This window comes from Toxotes jaculatrix, chromosome 1 (assembly GCF_017976425.1).
Source record: "Toxotes jaculatrix isolate fToxJac2 chromosome 1, fToxJac2.pri, whole genome shotgun sequence".
NCBI classification, from domain to species: domain Eukaryota; kingdom Metazoa; phylum Chordata; class Actinopteri; family Toxotidae; genus Toxotes; species Toxotes jaculatrix.
This window is the reverse complement of record NC_054394.1, coordinates 27,030,755-27,051,659: the sequence shown is the minus strand read 5'-3', so window position 1 is coordinate 27,051,659 and position 20,905 is coordinate 27,030,755. Positions and strand designations below refer to the sequence as shown.

The window sequence follows — 20,905 nt, the reverse complement described above, 5'->3', positions numbered from 1 at the left end:
TCCATCATCTTTTCAAATTTACCACTTTACTAAAGTTAAAATATCAGGTATCAGGAGAAATAGGTACAAATCACAACAGACATTCCCACAAGGTGGAGAGATCTTTTATTTTACATAAAAAAGGGTGCAAACTGGAGTTTCCCTTTAGGTGTGGAGGGAATAAAAAGTGATTTTATAAGGTTCATGTGTGACACATTGTATTATATGAAAAAAAAAAAAAACAGGCATCTCAGATAAAAAGGACCTTTACCTTTCTGCAAATTAAAAATTATGAAACCATAAAAAGAAAAAAATGTGGGTCCTTCATTCTTGAAGCCCTTGACTAACTCATTCGAATACATTTTTGAAGTGACATTCATATTTCAACACAATAATATTTATTTACAGTTTTAAGATTTCTCTTAATCATAGCTCTGAAAAAAACAAAACAATGCTGAGGGGAGGATAAACTCTTGGAGCTGTACAATGTGATTTTCCACAGTCTGAGAGAAAAAAAAAAATCAAAGAATACATCTTTTATATGGAATCCCAACAGAAAAAAAACAAAGACTACAATTGTGAACACTGTACAATTTACAATTTTCAAATAATCATCACAATATTGCAGTAAATGTCACCCTAAACCTCTCCCTCAAAGAAAAATATACAGTAAATCCAAGACAATTCTACAGTACAGCAACAAGGAAAAAGTGCCAGAGAACCCAAAAAGACCTAAGCCATTCATTCACACTTTAACTGTCCTTTGCTTTGATTTACACAGCTTTGACACACAGGGATGAGTTACACACAACCAAAGCCATAAATACAAGTCTGACCGGAGAGAACTGTATGAGAAATAATGGGAACTGAAATGGAATGTGCTGCGAGAAGACATGAAAATGTTATTTTATTTTACATGAAGACTGGAAGCCATAATGTCTCGGTGACCCAACAGTGTATGAGTCCCACAGGAGAGAAAATTCACCGGAGAGAGACCGATCACTGTCGTCTCCTCATAAGCCATGCAGATACAAATCATACAGAGTTCTCCTATATCGCTCCGTACGAGGCCCAGAGAGTAAAAAGTAAATACATCAGAGTAACATGTCTGTATCTATCATTTCAGCCGTGAGCTAAAGAGTGAGGCGACCCACAGTTTGACGATAAGGAAACAGATGCTGCAACGATGACTAGTCACAAATTCAACTCTGAAATAATAAACCTGGTCGGGTTCTTTTGCGTTACGACGTCAAAGAAAGAAACCAACAGATAAGACTCGTAAAACACTTTCACCGACACTCTCCAACACTTCCTGGTACTGAATTGAGCCAAGCTGCTCTGCGATATTTCAAAATGACAGCGGACACGTCAAGGACACAAGGTGGAATGCAATGGTCAAAAAAACATTCAATTTCATATATTTCTGGCACAGGTAAAAGGCATGGGCTAGTAGTAGTCTCAGGAATGGCACTCGAGGAATTTAGGGGGAAAACACTGAAGGCTGTATAGTCTTGATATCCATCTCACTACACGGGAATACTTTCGACTTTTCTCAGGCAGCTGGAATAAAACACTCCAGGTTCCGCTGATGCTTTACAGGGAGAATCACAGGCACCAGATGTCACAGGTTTGGTGTCTGAAACATGGGGGGGGGGGGTTCACCCTCACCAGATAAAAATACACTACAATGAATGTTTCACAGAGACAAAAGGGTGATAAACTCCAAACCAGCATCCAACCAACTGCACCTCTCCTGGTAAAGCTAATGACCCAAGCCTCGTCTCGTCATTTAACACCAGCTGGTACAGGACTCCACAGGTGAGTCTTCACCTGTCCAACACACTCAAGAGGCACTAAGACATCTTAAAGAAATGAATACCTGTCATTCATATAGCCTGTTTTCCCACCATTCCTCTCAAATCCTATGTGTGGAATTATTAATGACCCAGAAAATAAAATAAAAAAAAACAAAAAAAACAAAAACAAACAGAAAAGGTCCCATAGATTTTCATATTCAAGTACTTTCAATAACACAATAACTTAGACCCTGGAGTAACTGACATGTCAGGGGCAAGAATAAAACCAAAAGCTATACAGTGTAAATACACGCAACAAGCAGGTTTACATACTGATTCATTGAGATAGTTTGCAACATCTACAACATTGTATTTCTAAAGATGATGGAGCAGGTCCACAAAATGCCAAATCTAACACTCCACTGAGAGTCGATTCATCTAGGACTTGCATGGATGTGTGTGTGTGTGTATGTGCAGAGAGGAGTGGGTTGGAAGGAGGGTGTCATGGCACAAAAAAAAAGGAGTGGGCGGGAATAAAATCAATTTAAAGTGTATTCCCTGCACCCTATAGGGAAGGCCTAGCACACGAGGCAGCTACAATTAAAGTAATAAGCACGTTTAAAGTACAGTATTAAGAAGGCAGGGTCTTGTCAGGGAAAGCCGGGGTCAACAAATGTAGTGCAGTCATGGTTTTGAGCTTTTTTTTTTTTCTTTTTTTTTTTGTTACCCTCTTTCCCCATAAAACCATGGCTATTTGGAATGGAAAAAAAAATTGCATTCAAAAAAATTCACATTAGCAAGATATAAAATAAAAAAATAAAACAACTATGTACGGTAATTCACTCTCTGTTAGGAGGATAGGCAAGGTGACGTTATCGAGGATATTGTTTCAAGGCAGTCCTCCATGACACTAAATAAAAATAAAAACAATGGTATGGACATGTTTTTATACGCCCTCACGATGACATAAGGTTTTCTCGCTCTGCATCGAGGAGAAGGACCCAAACATCAAACATCGCTTTGCAGCACAGGGGTCTTCAGACTGGACACGCAGGGGCAGGGACATCTTAACACCATTACAGATTATTACACCAAACCTTACATTTGGCATTGCTCTCTTGTGAATACATCTTCAGACACGGGAGGTCGTGAACTGCTCTGATACTAGCTGAGAACAGTCTGGGGCTTTATTATACAGGTGACCCCAAAAATTGCGCTGCAAATCTCACAACCATCGTGCTGCCAGCTTGTTTGTCCAACTGGTGGTGTGGTGTGGTGTCGTGTGGTGCGGTGCGGTGTGGTGGTCGACTGATTGGGGTTAAGGCATTGGACTGTAGCGTCGAGAGGCTGTGATTCAGTCTCCAAAGCACATCACGCCAGTTTCTCTTGTCGCTCCAAAGCAACATCCCCCAGCGTCTACTGGTGCAGAGTTCATTATTTACCATCACATTATTAAGATCAAGAACAATTAAGACTATCCCAACCCACAAATCCACTTAATTTTGGTCTCACTTTTTTTTTTCCTTTTTTAAACATTGGTCTTAACTCCTTAATTGCAATTTCCTTTCCATGCGCATAACTGATTATATGAATGCTCCAAAGTCATTTACTTTTCTGTCCATACATTCAGTGTGTATGTTTTAGAATTAGTAAGAAAACTGGTGGCAACCAAGAGATAAATAGCATAAATAGCATTTTTTTTTCAGCCACATCTACAGGTGTCAGGTTGCTGCTCGTCATCACAAAGCCAACAGGAGCAAAACTGCATGAGAGTCAAAAGAGACTGTAGTGTGTTTTGACAGCAGCGTGGTTAAGGGGAGTGCTTTAACCAAGCAGCGTGAGCAGAAATCATCCTCAGAGAACACAGTGCAGGAGACGTCTCTGGTCTTCTGTTCTCTCAGGCCCGGGTCCCAGTGCCAGGGTTGACCTCTTTGGAGGAAAAAAGTGCAGGGGCCAGCAGACTGATGCTCTCTGTTACACTCTTGGCTCCTCGTGTGTTCAGGTTTACATTCAGCCCCATGTCAGGAATGACCAAAAGGGCTTTGTGTCAAAAATGAGTTAGCAAACTAACAACAGGCAAACCACTCTGAACTGGGACTCGACAGAGGGGAAATAAAAATATGACTTTGTGAGTCAAACAAAAAAAGTCATAGTATGCAACAGGTTAAAGGTGGCAAGATCCCACAGGAAGATCTGTCTCTTCCTTTGCAATACCACAGAAGAGAAACGGTAAAACAAATAAGCCAAAAACGAGGAGAGAAAAATACAAATGTTGGGCGTTTTGAGGAGGAAAAAACAAAAAAAACAAACAAAAAAAAAAAAAAAAAAAAAAAAAAATCCCCAAGATTATCCTCTGCAACTTTCCAACAAATAGGTTCCCCATTTGGCCAACTGGCCTGCAAAACATTCCCACACATCTTGGAGGAGGAAAAAAAAAAGAAAAAAGAAAAATTTAAAATAGGACTCCCATCAAAAGACACAAGCATCTTGTACATCTCAATCAACCTTTTTTTTTTAACTGGTCCCTCCAGAGGGCAATTCAATCAAGATCTTTCAGTTGTCTCCCTCTTTTATTCTGAATGGGACCTTATTGATTTCTGAAATCACAATCAACTGAGCCGGACACTCGAACGTTTCAGGCCGGTGGTGGATGATCATTTGTGCCTCTGCGTGTTCTTCTTCCGTTTTCGCTTGAAGAAGCAGCAGCACCTGCAGACAGAGACAGACATTAAATCAATATGTAGATGAGAAAGGCTTGAGATGAAGCAAAAGAAAGAACAAACACGAGCGAAGTGCTTAAATTAGTGTGTTAAATTAATTTGAGTCAACCAAATCTGCACAGATACATGTTTTTGGGGATCATAATAATGAGAACTGCAGCTGCCAAAAGGTTTGATTAGTAAAACATGATCTTTAAGGGCAAGATGGATGCACTTCCATCCACCGTGTTTGCATGTTTATGCACCTCCCGCCATTTTTAAGAACCAAAAAAATGGCAGAGGGGACTCAAGTACAAACTGCTGCAGTGACTCTGAAGGAAACATCCCTCCTATGCAAAAAAAATGGAGCATTGCACACACATAGCACAAGACAGGATGAGCCTGAACAGTCAATAAAAACATACAAAGACAAGAAAAAAAAAGCTGTGGATCAAGACATAGGACAGTGACTGGGTAGATTAATTCATTAATAAATAATGGTGCACCATGCAACAAGATTTTAAAGGTCTTTAACGTGAAGCCAAATGTGCTGCAAAAAAGGAACTTACAAACATTAGGATGACTTTTATCAAAGTCCTTACTGTTTATTCTTTACATCCTGATTTCACATTTGATTAACTTTTAAGTTAGCTTGCCTGCTCACATTGCAGCATGGTTTACAGTATTCTTTTCTCATCTGTTACTTAACGTTGGGTGTTGGTGGGAAAAAAAAGGGCAGAGAAGGGCAGAGACTTGATAGTGCACATGGCAGACAGTGTTCTGGTACTGCTGGCACCAGCGAGAGATTAGTTAAAATTCGTAAATAACAACTCCACTTTGCCCAGCCTAGGCTGGTCCACTCCCTGTCCCATGAGTCTGATGTGGACTAGCAGAGAGGGACTCACCACAGGTTGAGCATTTTCACGCAGCTACAGAAGAAGAGAGAGGAAAGAGTGTAAAGAGAAAAGAAAGCTAGATTAATACAGCAAGACCAAGATGATGGGGCTGGGCACATGCCACACTTACATGCACACAAACACACCAACAGGACACAGGTGGACACAGAGAGGGAAAGTTTGAGAGGTTAAAAGAGAAAGGATTACAGAACAACTAGTCCGCAGCTTATTATGCCTCCCAGGATTTCTGGGTATGAAGGTGTTACAATATCACAATGCGTTGTGTAATGTGTGCTACATTTGCAAAACCGAATGTTTGTTTAACTTCCTTTTCAAAAATGACCCTGTCTGCTTTCTGAAATCTGTATTGATTGTTCATGTGATTCAATTTCCTCGTTTCGTAGACCTACTTTCTAATATCCATCTCCACCCTAAAAAAGGTTGGTGGAATGCGAAAAACACTAAGTACAACAACAGAAATAGTCCAGGACTGGATTGAACAACATACTTATAAATCCATTGTTAAGTCTGTGTGCAAAGTCCCTCCTAAGCTCTTAGTAACTAGAGACCAGTTTTTAACTACTGATTCATTAAAAACTTAAAACATCTTGGCTAATAAAAACTTCAGTAATGTATAAATCAGTTGCTAGGAAACATCTGCAGTACTGTTCAATCAAAAGCAGTATGCTATGTAACTCTGAAACAGGAAGTCACAAAATACAAAAAACATAACTGTCAATCCTTGTAAATGTAGACATGGCTGCTTTGTTTATATATACACATATGGAGAAATATGTTTGAGACTTAGTAGTTTTCCTGCAGTTTAGATTAAGTTGGAAACATTAATGTATGTGAACCTAACTGGAGCTACTTAGTTTTAAGTATAACGTTATTAATTTAAGGTATATTGTATTATTTTTGTGCAGTGTAATTTAAAATTATTCCAATGTCCCAAAATACCAGGTCAGATATGTTGACTATATTCTAAATGACCTCTTTAACTCTTTAACCTAAACATCTCGTATGCTAGCGAGCTAATGTTAGCTCTGTCAGTTAATTCAGTTTGTTACACAACAGTTAAACTTGGGTGTAACAAATCTTTATGTAAGAACCAGGTTATATGATGCAACCTGTGTTATTTAGTGATACATAAATCTCCGCTTGGTAAACAAGACACTAGGTAAACACAGACTGAAACCAATTTGTGTCATTGTTTGACAGTCAGAATCAAATTTAGTCCATCAATGTAAATAAATAAGACTAAAGAGGAAACTATACATGTGGCATTAATTCACCATGGGTAACTGATTTTCCCCTCAAAAGGCAAAAACATTAATTAAACTGCATCAGAGACATTACATGTTCTTATATCAAACATCAACGTGTTTGACAAGGTATCAAAGAGACTGGCAGCAAACACGCCAATCATCATCTCAAACAGCTGTGTGAATGGGGACAACAGGAGGAAGGCCTGTCATCTGGGCAGAAATACAAACAAGCACAGATTAAAGTGAATGAACCTCTGGGAGATTCGTGAAGAGACTAGTAGAAGGGAATCATTTTCATAGTGGCTTTGATGGTGGGAAAGATGGTAAATCCCTGCAAACTGCATTACAATAACTCAAAGAGAGGTGAACTAGGGATAAATACAATGATTGATATTTTCTGTCAAGATATACAAGATATATTTGGATATATAGTACAATAGGAAACTATTTATTACAATACTTCAGGATGAAATCTAACATCTACATTAGATACAGGAAAACTGAGTTCATTTTGCTTTACTGATATTTTGCTTTGGAATGATTCTCCCTCATATTTAAAGGTCAGCTGGCCCAGTGATGACTGATCTGACATTACCTGCTCAGTGGACCACTTACTCAGCACTGACCTTCTATTAAATGGAAATCAGCTAAATTACTGTGGAAACCTTGAAATTACACACATAATAGAAAACAAACACACTTGTCAGAATTAAAGAAATGTTCCACTGTTTTAATTGTTCATGTACCAGTTTTAATGTTATTCTAAACCCAGTGTTTACTGAGAAAAAAAGCTGTTTATCTGCTCAGAGTTAAGCACCAGTATTCATTCAGATGTTACACCACCACCAGTGATGCCTTCCAGCTACACGACCGCAAACCTAACTAGACTCACTTAGCAAATGTTTTGCATCCTAACTTTTTTTTTTCGTTTGTTTTTTTAAACAGCATTTCTCAGCTGGCCTGTTATAGTCTTAGTTGCATCATAATCACAAATGTTTCCACTGCAGCCCCACAACAGGGAATAACCAGGCTGACCTTCCTTATTGCGGTCCTGCTTGGTGACCGCAGCCAAACCAGGACTGCCTCCTCCATCAATCAAAGCTGAGTCTTGGAATAAAATGTTTTGCTCAACATAAGTGTGGTTGTGCTGGTGACTAGATACAAAGCACTATTTTTAAACATCTCGGCATCTGTAGCTCTTAGTACTTTTTGCAGCTTGTAACTAAATCTCCTCTGTTTGTACTTTTATCAAACAAAAATCAGCCTTGCTGTTTACTGTGATTTCCAACAACCTAAAATTTTAAAAATAAAGCGCTTATTTTCTTCATGGATATATTTTTTTGTCTCAGAAGAGCTAAACTCAGTTCTTCTCAGTCAGCTGAACCACATGACCTTCAGCCGGCAGCGCAGTTTTTGCACAGTGGGTGGCCAGACATGCCGCATGGCATCGACAATGCAAGTGGTGCTGAGGATTAGCATTGATAGCTCTGTAGCTGGTGCTACCAGCTCTTAGATAAACAGAACGAAACCAATGCTAGCAACACTGGTTTCCATGTTTTTTTTTCTTGTCACGTTTGCCTCTCATGGGGAGAGAAAGAAGAGACTGTCGCATACGATGACATCATGTGCTTCAGCTTCACACGTGTGACTGACTTACTGCACGGACAGTTTGGTGTGATCTCAGCTAGTTGCTTGCAGAGCACACTGACAGAATCTGCACTGCACTCATCATTACTGGTACAGACATAATGATCAGGTTGATCAACAGTGGAGTATTTCTTTAAGATGTCAAGGCTACTAGAAATTGAAGTGATGTCTTCTGTGGCTGCCAGTGTAGCCTGTGTTAGTGCTTGACTTCTCCAGCTTTGAGAAACTGTATTGGCTGTGACTGAGAATTCATTTATATTGGCTACAAAAAAAAAAAAAAAAAAAAAAAAAAAAAACACTAGTTGAGAGAAAAGCATAGAGACAGTCGAGATCAAAAACCCACAGTCAGACAGAAGATAATAGGGGCAGGAGCAGGATGACAGCTGGAGGTGGGGGCTGTCACAATTCCACAGCATAGCAAAAGGTGGCGAGAGAGACAGAGAGAGGTAGAGAGGAAGAGCGGGAAAGAGAGGAAGCGACAGATGGACACGGAGGAGAGGTGTGGCGGGTGTATGACACATACTTGGCCTCATCGACCACTTCCACCTCTGCCTGAGCTGTAATCGGAGCGTTGGAATGAGCCGCCAGCGGATCGTCTGCATTCAGCTCCCCGTTGGTTGAACTGACCACCTGTGGCACAGATGGACGTTACTTCAGATGGATCCACTGATGTTTGTATCAATCCACACAACAGTTTCACATAAGCATGAATGTGCCAGAATGGGCCAGAATGTGAATGTGCAAACAGGTACTGCTGCGATAGAAAGCTTCTTTGGATAAAACAGAAAGAACACACGAATGTTAACTTTAACACTTCACTTTACATTTGTTGTCTCGTCTGGGGAAACATGGAATACAGCAGCAAAGAACAACACATCAATAACACAAATGCAAATGATATAAACGATTTGTACCTCGTGAAGTATTTAGAATTAGCACATTTCATACTTCTTTGCTGGCATTTTGTGATCAATAGCCTGACTTTCAACTGCTGGGAGTCACCAGAGTTAGAAATGTTCAGATCCTGGGGTGTAATAAGTGACGTTCTTTATGTTTTACCATCTGTACTTCAAGGAGTTGCCAGATTTGATTTGATCTGGATCAAACTATAATTTTCTGTTTTTTTTTTAAAATTCACTCAGCCCATAAGCTCATACCGTTTAGAGCAAACACTTTGTCCCTAGACATAAAATAAAAAATAATAACTAGCTTTACAAATTAGAATGACAGAGATGAACAGTCAAACATCGGCTCTAGAACACAAAAACATGGTCAGCTGATAAACATATAAAATCACATTATGAAAAGGATGGATGTATCATTAACCTGTAGAAGAAATGGCATTATCATTATTGTAAAATATGGTTTTGTGTGCACAGGTGTATACAGTCTACACTTCTGTAAATCTCAGCTTAATAAATTCCACTCATTGCCATACATGGTGAAACAGTGTTGAAAAACACCCGAAGAAGAAGTTGCCCAACGCTGAAACTGCACTATTATTGAAATGACTTGTTTACCTTCAACAAAATGACTAAAATATGTCAGACCTCTGCTTTGAAGGAGATGGGCTGCCAGATGAGGTTCCTGCAAGCTCCCTGGAGGCTGTAGGAGCTACTACTGGCAAGTTACTGTGCAAGTGTGCTTACCACCAGCTGAACACAATGTCAGCATGAGTCACTAAAACAAAGTCCTTCAGTGGGTTCAGCTGATTTAAGAGACAGTTAAGAAGACATTTTTGTTCAGAAGTGACGCGAATGACAAAGTGATGAAAATGAAAATTTGTTTTCCCTTTCTTTCTTCTGTAGCCTTTCATTTGGTATTGCTTTCTTTAATTTGAAAGAGATGTGTCTTACCAATGGCAAACAATCAGGAGACATGACCATGTACAATCATTTTCAAAAGGGTGAAATACCCACTGTATGTCAGGGCAACTTCCAATCTCCACACCGTGTCAACATGAATGGCATTCAGCAAAATGAAGGGAGATCTACCAAAGCATATATTGTACACACCTTTGCAAAGAAGGCTAGAGAAGGACAGTTTTTGGTGATGTCCATCAATACAGCTTAAGAGCAGTGACCCTCAACTTAAGAGCATGCACTTAGCTGGCTACCTGCCATGCAAGAGGATTCTTGATCTTGCAAGAACTTTCCATGCACCATGAGGAGTTGTAGGACCCGAGATCAAAATTTCTCAACCAGGGTTGCTATTTTAAAGCTAAATCAAATTTTCACCATCTGGGGTGGGTGGCACCAGATGACATGCATATGGTAGTGCAGAAAAATAACATTTCCCAGCCAGGAGTAAAGGAGAGGGGGAGGTATATGGTTGTAGATCTGTCTCACACACAAGGCTGAAAAAACACAACTCAATCAAAAGCGTCTGTTGTCTGTCATTGTACTATAAGGTATTTTTAATTACAGTAATTAGACATACCAATAACAATTTGTTTTTCCTTTGTCACTGATTCATTTCTGTCAATTATGAACTGTAATTTCATTGTTTCCTGAACCTGAATAACAAAAACAAGTTTATAGGGTTGCCAGTGCAATTTTATAACTCCTGTGTGACCTGGACAGTATGTCTTCTAGTGTATAAAGATAGTCTTAGATGACTAAACGCAACCAAAATTAAGCAAAACTTCAGAAATGTGAAATCGCCATCTGAAAATGCTAACCTCTTCTTAAAGTACTGGTTTAAAACATTCTGAGTTGATCACTGAGTATTTTATTGAGTATGATGCACCTAAGAGTTGTTAGGGTTTTTTTGAAAAACAAATTTCTGCCTCAGTTCTCATTAAAACAACAAAAGCTATGGGCATTTGCAGATAGAACACCCCTTGTGTTCTTCTCCTCTTATTTACAGGCCACATCTTCAGGTTTATTTGTTTTGGGTTATGTCCTATGAGACAGATCTGACTCCATAAAGATTGGATGGGCCAGTTGGTTGATCAGGTGAGGGGTGTATACCTGTACTGAGCCCCCGTGCCTGTCCGCTGCCAGGTGGGAGGTCAGATACGAGGAGTTTGCTTGGCGTGTGGGCTGCACCTCCCATGCTCCTCGTCGATCTGAGACCGCTGTCTGCTCGGGAGTCAGGGGGGCCGTCGGTGATGGGAGGGGAAGTGGGAATGGGGTTGCCATGGGAGAGGGAGGGGAGGTGATGGAATAATTGCATTAGGAAAGATGGGTATTTGGGTGTGCGAGGCCAGGTACCATGCAAAGCAGCATGAGAAATGGAGAAGAAAAAAAAAGTAACAAAATAAAAGAGTGAATCAAAATCAAAGCAAGGCTTCAGCGGCAGAACTGAACCAGAAACTAATGAGCCTGAAGTCAAATGGAGGTAAGCTCTTAGATCGCAAACTTTGGTCTCCATTATACTTAAATAACATAAATTAAACCTAAATCTTTCAACAGGACCTTTTTAACATTAACGAAATGATGAGTACATTCAGTAGAATCACTGAACAAAGGTGTTATAATCCTTAAGTGGCAGAAATGTCTGAATGTTCTTATTCAAACCTTACAGGAAGCAAAAACATGACAAGAATTTGCACCATAGCTCAGAAACTTGCCTTTAAGGCAACCACAAATGTCAAACTAAAGCATATGCAAGGATGAACTGTCGTCCCTTAGAAATACTGGCTAGAAATACCATTAATGAAACACCCCTCAATGACAAGGTGAGCACATTTCCAGGTGGTTTTATCTGTTCTGCCTGATAAAGAAATCAAATAATTCTTCCTTCACTATGTCTTAGTGTATCTCATTTCAGTGTTGTACATTATAGTATGTACATCATAGTATGTACTGCTGATTGACAGGCTTCTGTCAATCAGTAGAATTCAGTTCAGTTTCATTTCTGTTCTGAAATACTGTTGTGGCTGACTACAACATCCACAACAATTAAAAAGCACAGTAATTTGTGCCAAACAAGAATATAGAGATAACTGGGATTAATGCTTTTGATTGCATTAGAATGGATATCACAAACCCTTCTTACTGTAATTGTTCTTTTTTCTTTTAAAAAAAAAACAAATGCTTAACACTCATGTGTTACACAGAAACAATGATCAGACCCTGATAAATGAGTTGTTCAGGATGTTGTTACAGTTTCCCTCATTCGCTGCTCAGGTTCAAGGTCACCCTGAGACTACCTCTCTGCTGACATCATTGCAAGCAGGGGGATGGTACTCATATGTGTGTACCTCATTTATACATTTCAGATTGTAATGAACAATTTTCTTTGCTTTCACTGGAACAAAGGCTTGACAAAACATACACACTCACCTGATACTAAAAACAAAATTTGGCATACCTGATTTCTAATTGGTGGGTGCTGTGAGGGCCGGTCTCTGTGGGGATGGCTCTCTCTTGTAACAGCAGATGCTCCAGAGTCTATATGGACAGACCCCACTGGTGTGGGCTGAGGGGAATAGTATTCAATTAAATGCTGTACAGTCAAGCAACCTGCTAAAAATTCACAGACTTAGTTCACAGACTTAAAACATATCTGTTAATAGTTAAGTTGTGGTACTTACTATCTGCCTGCCAACCCAGTCGTAAGTGTAGTCGAAGGTGTATCCTTTTCGCTCAAACAGTTCAGTGAACAGAGTCCTCAGATATTCATAGTCTGGCTTTTCAAAGAAGTCCAACCGTCTCACATAACGCAGGTAGGTGGCCATCTCCTCTGAATTAAACAAAAACAGAATAAAAAAGTGTTTATTCTAATGCTGTAGTTGAATGACATTACAAAACCTTTTAATCTGGTCAAATCACGGCCAATATCTATGTGACCATTTTCAAGCTTTACAGCCCAAACCATAAGTAAATTACAGCCATCACCAGTGTACCTGGGAAGTTCTCACAGAGGACCTCAATGGGAGTGTTTCGTTTTGTGTCTCCGATCTTCTGGTATCGTTCTTTCAACGTGTCAGCCTGCAGGATACCGAAAAGGACATATGAACCAACTCTGATGACATTAATAAGAATTATATGAAAATAAAACAGATATTACATCTGGTTAATTTCCAATCCATACTATCACTTCTCATTTCTCTGTAATTGTGGCCTTATTTTCTTAATAGATAGTTCGGGCTGAGGTGTAGTTTACCAAAGGAGGGGGTTGGTGGATATCGATAGCTGAAGATTTTATATTTACACTCTGTAACCTGTAATAATACTGAATTTGGAATTAAATGTAAAAATGACTTTCAACAAATCCTGAAATTGTTCATAAACAACTGAAAATATAACAATGGTACTGATCTGATTATCACATTATGATTGTAAAGCTGCAGACTGTCGTGAAATCAAGGCAACTTTAAGATGTTATTTTTTTATTGAAGAATGTTTTTCTACATAGGATACACCTTCCATGCACGTACCTTTAGTCCTTGCCAAGGTAGACTCCCACGGAGGAAATACATGAACATGTGGCCTAAGGCCTCCAGGTCATCTCGCCGGCTTTGCTCTATATCAACAGATTTGATAACATTTTACTGAGAAACTTCAAAAATTAATTGCCAACCCACCTTATTTAAAAATGTTTAAGAACACTACAGAACCAAAACAAATCAATGAAATTAAACATACCTTTGCCTAAATGTGTATTGATGGACATATATCGGGCAGTGCCAGTCAAACTCTTATGCTCTCGGTATGGAATGTGTTTTTTGGTCTCGGGGTCGATGTACTCTTTGGCCAGGCCAAAATCGATGATGTGGATAATGTGTTCCTTTTTATTCCCTTGCCGTCCGATGAGAAAGTTTTCAGGTTTTACATCTCTATAGATGAGGTTTTTAGAGTGCACATACTCCATTCGAGAAATCTGGAAACAAAGAACACAGCATAGTCACCAAAAAGGAACATTAAAAAAAAACGAGGTATAATCACAAACCGGGCCAAAAAGTCAGCAAAGTGGGAATCAGAAAGTCAAAATTACTCAGAACTGACATTTCAGCTGTGCCATTAATACAGTAGGTCCTGGGTCACTATTTTCATCACAATCAATCTGAGTAATGTTTAAAAAAAATCCTAAAATGTCTTTAATGTCTTTAATTCCATAAAATGTCTAAACGGATTAGGGTAGGATCTACCTACAGTGACAAAGTATTTTGTATTTTTACAGTGGTCATCAGTTAATTTATGGTGATTGATGAATGATTAATTCATTACTCGTCTCCTTACTTGTCTATGCACCATGCTGCATAGCTACCACAGTTGGCCCATTACTATCACACAGCAAAAGCCTCTGCTGGTGCTGAGCCAGAATTTTAAGGCACAAACTGAGATGCAAAACCATCCTACTGGGACTCTGGACTACGAAAGCAGCTGCTATCAGAGTGACAACAAGTTTATAGATGAGAAATTCTAGTCTTACAAATCTCTTTACAGCTATTACACCTATTGCTCAAAGCTGCTAAGCAAATGGTAATTAACATGATTATTATTATTATTATTATGGGTCAACTCATTTGTACCAAAAAAATTAGGATCTGTGAAAAATACAAAACAGATTGGCTGAAATGCAGGCGTATACAACTCTGTTCTGCAACACCATGCCTCTGTCATGCTGCTGTGTAGGTTTCTTTACAAATTTGCAGAAGCGATCTTCATTACAGGAGCACTGCAGATTTTGTGCTGACAAAATGAAACGTTAGAAATTTTGAGATGTCTGAGGCTCCTAAAAAGACTGGGCCAAACCACCCACTTAGCTGCTCAAACCTAATGAGATTCAGTGATGGCTTTGCTCTTTTTGACTGCTTCCAGCCTGCCTGACTCTGACCAACAGTATGTGCATACTGACAGATTGCTAATTTGCAGACTGAGTAACAGGACACTCTGGTATCCTGCCTTCCCACCTGCTCTACGGGAATATGGTCTGTAGGCAGGACTTCAGCCCGACAAATTACACATTATTTTATTTACACAAAAAACTGTCATACAGCTATACAGGCAGTTTATTCAATATAGCGTATTTCCTCAAATAGAGCCCGGGGCCTTTATTTGCCTCCACTGCAGAAAGTAACAGGCCTTAACTTCAAGCAGGCTTGCATTAGTGGCAAGCTTTTATTTCTAATTTCCTCCATTTGTGAAGTATAATTGGTCTTATACAAAGCCTTGTTTTGATCAGTTTGTCCTGTTTAAGTTACTGCAATATGCTGTTAATACAAACTCAACACTTCCTCTAACCATTTCAAATCAAAAGGCCTCTAGAAACCCTCCCTTTCTTAAAAGGGTATTTGTTGTGAAAGATTGTAAGTTGTTTGTTCCTACAAACTACAGTTGGCTGAGAAAATAACACACATACATCCGCAGTGACTTACTTTAGATGAGTAATCAAGAACAACAAAGTATGATTATACTGTTCGATTCATTAAAGCAGTAGAAATGTACATTATGCATAATATAAGACAGGCACCAGTCATAATAGGTGGGTAGAAGCCATTTTAAAAAAAACTTTCATGTGTTACTCACCAGCTGAATTGCTATCATTAAGACAGTCTTCAGTGAAAAGGTCCTGTCACAAAGGTCAAAGAGGTCCTCTAGACTCGGGCCCAGCAGCTCCAGAACCATGGCATTGTATTTCCCACAGGGCCCAAAGTAGAACACCTGGGGCACGCCCTCTGCTAAAACACAGAAAGTGAGAAATTAGACTTACGAGAGTTAAAAATCCCAGCTCCATTGACACAGTTTTGCTTGTCCTAAACATTTGTTTAAGTAATCCCAAGTCTTTATTGCTTAACTACGCATTTGCAAGTGCATCAAAGATAAACAAGATCACTATTAATAGCTTAGTTAATAGTTAATAACAAACTGACAGGAGGAAAAGAAAAAAACAAATCATTAGATTCATAAGAAGAAGAGGTTTTTCTGTTGTATATACTAGTGGGAATTCTGAGAATTAGGGTGGCAAAAGGGTTTATTATTGCTGTCTCCCTTGACTAATGACATTTCTAAACTGAGTCCAAGGTAACCATAAGAGGCCTCAATCTGGACAGATAGGAGAAGGGGCGCCGATAGGTTACCCAGCACAGAGAGCGGAGAAAGCTGCTAGGTAAAACATTAACCTTTAAGTAAAACACAACAGTGCCTGCAAATACAACACTGCCACTCCTCTTCAGCGGGCTGAAAACTAATCTTTTCACTGCCTCATATCACAACCTCCCAACTGAATCATATCCTCTCTGTTCAACTCTCTGTAATTGCTCCAAAATCCCTTCCATCTGTTACCTTGGCTCTTATTTTACTTCTTGTCATAGTGCAGTTCAGTGTTGTGTGGTCAGTACATTATAACAGTAATAATGGTAGGGCCGGTGCTCTGACCCTTGCACTCCTTCATATGGGTTGTTTGTAATGCTGATGATCTGGGAATTAAATCTCCTTGTACTGTCAAACTTCCAGGAAAGTGTGTGAACTTAATGCCTAAACTTATTGTGAACCGTTTTAACTTTTCCTGTGTTCCTGCAGTTTTTAATGACATTCTCTAAAAAGCACACAAAGGGAATTTATAATTTTATAACAAAAGCCACACCATCCTGCATGCACAGCATGAAATTCCTAATATTCTGCAGGATTTCAAGTTTTATGCACATACAACTTCCCTTAATTTAGAATTATTTTTAATTGGTGATATATGTATTCTTTGTTGTATTCCTGACCAAATCCTGAACTTTGTTTTTAAAAGAACAAAAAAATCAGGTCAAACAGTTAACTGCCTTCGGGGAAGCATGACTCAAAGTTTGCCTCTGCTTACTGCTAGGCAGAGTCCTGTTAAAAAGGTCTACTCAAGAAACTTCAAAGAAATGCTGGCGCTTCAATCATAGAGAGCTTGCTTTATCAGACTGCTTAAGCTGTGCTCAGTCCTTGGAAATATATAATTGCGAAGAAGTTACAAGAAGTAGGGATGTCCTCATTGATTTTCATGTCCTCGATCCTAAAGGCAGTCCTTTCATATTGAGTATCTGCGGATTCCGCCATTAAAAACTCTTTGAGAGACAGTATCACTATGTATTTGGTAGCTTTGTTGGTTTTGTGCAGCATATAGCACATACACACATGGAGATGTGTGTATGTGCTATATGCTATACTTATGCTGTACTTATGCGTATGTGCACATGTTGAGCTTGTTTATGTGCATTTAATTATGAACATATATTTTAATTTTCCCTTACCTCTGATTGGATGATTTCATTGTAAAATCTAAGATGTAATCTTAAGTCCAATATTTACTGTTTTTCTAGCTTTGTTGTGGTCTCCACCAACTCCTGAGGAAAATATCTGGCTTTTTGCCTACAAAATGTCCCATTATGTTTGCCAGCTAGTCGCTAATTATCTGTCTATCGTCTGTCATTTGGTGCTGGGCAAGTTGTGTACAGTCGATTTATCCGAATTTTATATTGAACTGCTGCCTGGTTCGCTGGAAACTAAGCTGATGAGCATGGTGACAGTGAACCAAAACAGTTCAGCTGCAGGCTGCAAAACCAAAACAATGAGCTGACATTGAAACACCCATCGAGCTGAGGAGAACTGCAGATTTGAGAGATAATACTCTGTGGGTTTGCCACTATGAGCTACATGTTTCACATTACACACAGTCACAACTTTCTGCAAATATGCTGCTGTGTGTTTGGAGTACGGATTCGACAGTTGTCTAACTCTTAGATACTGACCCTTTAAGGCTTTTTAATACTTTGCCTGTACTAGATCTGGCACATTGGGGTTCTGATCTTAACATATTCACATGTGTGTTTACACACAGGATTGCAGAGTTGTGTTTTGTGTGCCATGACGAAGGGGACCACCCTAAGAAATGAGTTTTCACAATAAAGTATAGTGAAGAGACCAAACTGCCCTATACGTATTATTCTGACAATCAGAAAATACTAATACATATCCTGATGTAGTGCATTAACATATTTATATTGAATATGTTGCTAAAGACATTTGACTTGCCAGCTGGGCTATGGGAAATACACTGCAGCAAGAAAGGTGGCATAAATGCTGTCAGCTAGCATATGGGCTTGTAGGAGTCATGCTGTGCTCCATCCTGTGTTTCTGGACACCATTATGCAGTTCTGTGGGTTGCTAATTGTACCATAGGAATGAGTGCCTTGAAACCCTGGGTGCCTGTGGGAGGCCTAAAAATGTGTCAGATTGGAGATATGCTGTAAATAAGTGGATAAACGGTTGTTCAATTGAAAACAAGGTTGTTCAAGCATTTTACTCGCAAAGGAAAACCAGGGATGGCAGAACAATCATTATCTATGGCAAAACAATCCTCATAAGAGATTGAATCTGTGCGTCCTGTGCTACAAAGAGAACTCAAATTGTACAGAAAGACTCAAACCTTGATGGAAGCTACCAATTTAGTGGGTACCATTTTTGACTACTCTCAACCAATTATCTTAAAAATAATGAGCAATGCCTGGGTCTAGTACTGATCTGTCTATAGTGTTGCAAGCAAGTGAACAACATGACAGCCAAAGACAGCAGTTTCAACAATATAACCACACTGGCAGTATGCCGAAGTGAGTGAATGAGCAGAGCAGCACTGGGTTAAAAAAAACATGATGATTTACTTCTATTGGAGCAATACTTTGCAGGTACTATGCTTCTAAAAGCCTGCAGATTGTTAAATAAGCTTTTAAATTTCAGTATTATGTTCATGATGGGGATGGCGTCTGCTGAAATCTCAGTTAGACCTTACAGACTGACACGCCTTTTTACAGACGTAATGATATTTGAATGCAGAGGTAGCTTTATTAATTTGAATGAACAAAATATACCAAGTATACATACCATGCGGTTGTATTATGTACTAAAACAGAAATACTGGATCAAGATATATCCTATATACTCATATCATTACCCAGAGCAGCAGGTCTGCAATATGAAAAAAATTAAAACAGTATAAAAATCCTAATTACAAAAAGGTTTTATTCACTAATGTATCAGTTCTGTCAGCCAGTCCAGAATAAAATGATCAAAGAATACATTTTCCTGTGCACTACTGTAATCTAATAAGGTGCTGGCTGCAGTCCTTTACAACAAAGGGGGAACAAGGTGAATGTGATGAATGTGTGAGGAATGAATATGACTGGTTCCAAGCCCGACTGAAAGGCACTCACCCAAATCTCCCTGCACACTACTTTCTGTGTGCGCAATTTTTCAACCAGCTGTCAAAGACCAGACCTTTGTCTGGACTGAAAAAACCTTGCAATGAGACCAGTCCTGATCCTGGATGCTTTACTTTGACCATCTGGTGGTAGTTGTTCTGTTATTACAGATTTATCCATCACTGTGATAAATAGGGAAACCTGTAGAAAGTCATATTTGATATATATATTTTTTTTAAACCAATACTTTGTTGACCTATTTTAAGCTGTAACTGTGTACTGTAACATGCTTAATGCCAGCGCCACAATAGGCCACCGTGCAAGGGCTGCGCTCAACAAAAAATTTAGATGTGTTACAAAGAGATTAAAAATGGCATACATGCATGTCAGCAACATGAAGTGCTTATTTTAATAATTATGGGGGGAAAAAAACAGCCTGTCACAGAAATGAAGTTGGGATTAGTGTGTGGTGCCTTTTTGTGCGGAATCTGCATGTTCTCCTCGTGCCTGTGTGGGTTTCCTCCCACAGCCCAAAGACACGCAGGTTATGTGAATTCGTGACTCTAAACTGACTGTAGGTGTGAGTGTGAATGTGTTTTTCTTACTACAGATGTGTGTCCATGTGTCAGCCCTGTGATGGACCTGTCCAGGGTGTACCCCATTATTCGCCCACTGAGTGCTGCAACAGCTTCCAGAGCCCCGCAACAGGATAAGCAGATTAGCAGTTTAGAGATTTGTGGATATGAGGATTTTTGCTTTGTAAGTTTATGATAGGTGTGTTTTACTGCACAAACTATAGGATGGAAGCGGAGATGTAGCATAGAGAGAGACAGGCTACTCATGTTGCTTCTGCAGTTGCTCTACAGAATATTTATGCCCTTGTGGAATACAGCCAGCTTTGCAGTTTTTTGGCACTGTGCTGATCCACTTTTGATTGGCTGCTCGCACTATTGTTTCAGCCTGTGACTCGCTGCTCAGCTCAACAGTCAAATCAACATCAAGCTGACAAGTTTAAATTTCTGACAGTCTTCTGCTGGCTTGCTTCAGTTCAGAGGCTATTTTCCCTTAACCTGCACATGCTGCTCACTGTCAATCTGATCATTTGTTGAATCTTTTGTTTGACCACTATCCCATTTTTTTTTTTTACATTCATTTACATTCTATGAGTTACAGAAATGCAAAACCAGCAATTTGTTTTTATTCTTGCTAAATTAACTTTTAATTAACTAGGAATTATTTTTAATATTGGTAAAGAATGGAAAATTCTCTGATGACCATTTGATTAATAAAGTCAAAGCTGCCAACTGTGTCTGAAAGTAGCTGTAAGGGTTGTTCCACTTTAAAACTGTAGATAAAAGAAATCATCATTTGTGATTCTGCTACAACACTGATGCATACAGTGGACACTGTCATTCCTTGCAAGAAGACAGCTATATTCTGTTTTGTCTTTACTTTCAACTTTGTGTGATGCATAAACATAAGCTTCACTCTGTAAACTGTA

The 20,905-nt window shown here is 39.2% G+C and overlaps 1 protein-coding gene across 5 annotated transcripts in view; it reads right to left on the bottom strand.

Annotated features, from left to right (window-relative positions):
• Nucleotides 1-88: 88 nt before the first annotated feature.
• The window catches only part of csnk1g1 (casein kinase 1, gamma 1), a 32,521-nt gene continuing 11,704 nt past the window's right edge, over nucleotides 89-20,905 (bottom strand). For 2 of the 5 annotated variants that reach the window (XM_041032802.1, XM_041032852.1), the window contains 9 exons: nucleotides 15,764-15,915; nucleotides 13,880-14,114; nucleotides 13,672-13,757; nucleotides 13,138-13,222; nucleotides 12,826-12,974; nucleotides 12,603-12,710; nucleotides 11,258-11,368; nucleotides 8,809-8,915; nucleotides 89-4,484 (listed from right to left, as the gene is read on the bottom strand). In XM_041032802.1, coding sequence (XP_040888736.1) covers nucleotides 4,430-4,484; nucleotides 8,809-8,915; nucleotides 11,258-11,368; nucleotides 12,603-12,710; nucleotides 12,826-12,974; nucleotides 13,138-13,222; nucleotides 13,672-13,757; nucleotides 13,880-14,114; nucleotides 15,764-15,915 — 1,088 coding nt within the window. In that variant the 3' untranslated portion in view covers nucleotides 89-4,429. The remainder of the gene's footprint in view (nucleotides 4,485-8,808; nucleotides 8,916-11,257; nucleotides 11,369-12,602; nucleotides 12,711-12,825; nucleotides 12,975-13,137; nucleotides 13,223-13,671; nucleotides 13,758-13,879; nucleotides 14,115-15,763; nucleotides 15,916-20,905) is intronic. The other 3 variants (XM_041032848.1, XM_041032849.1, XM_041032850.1) reach the window with 3 other exon arrangements.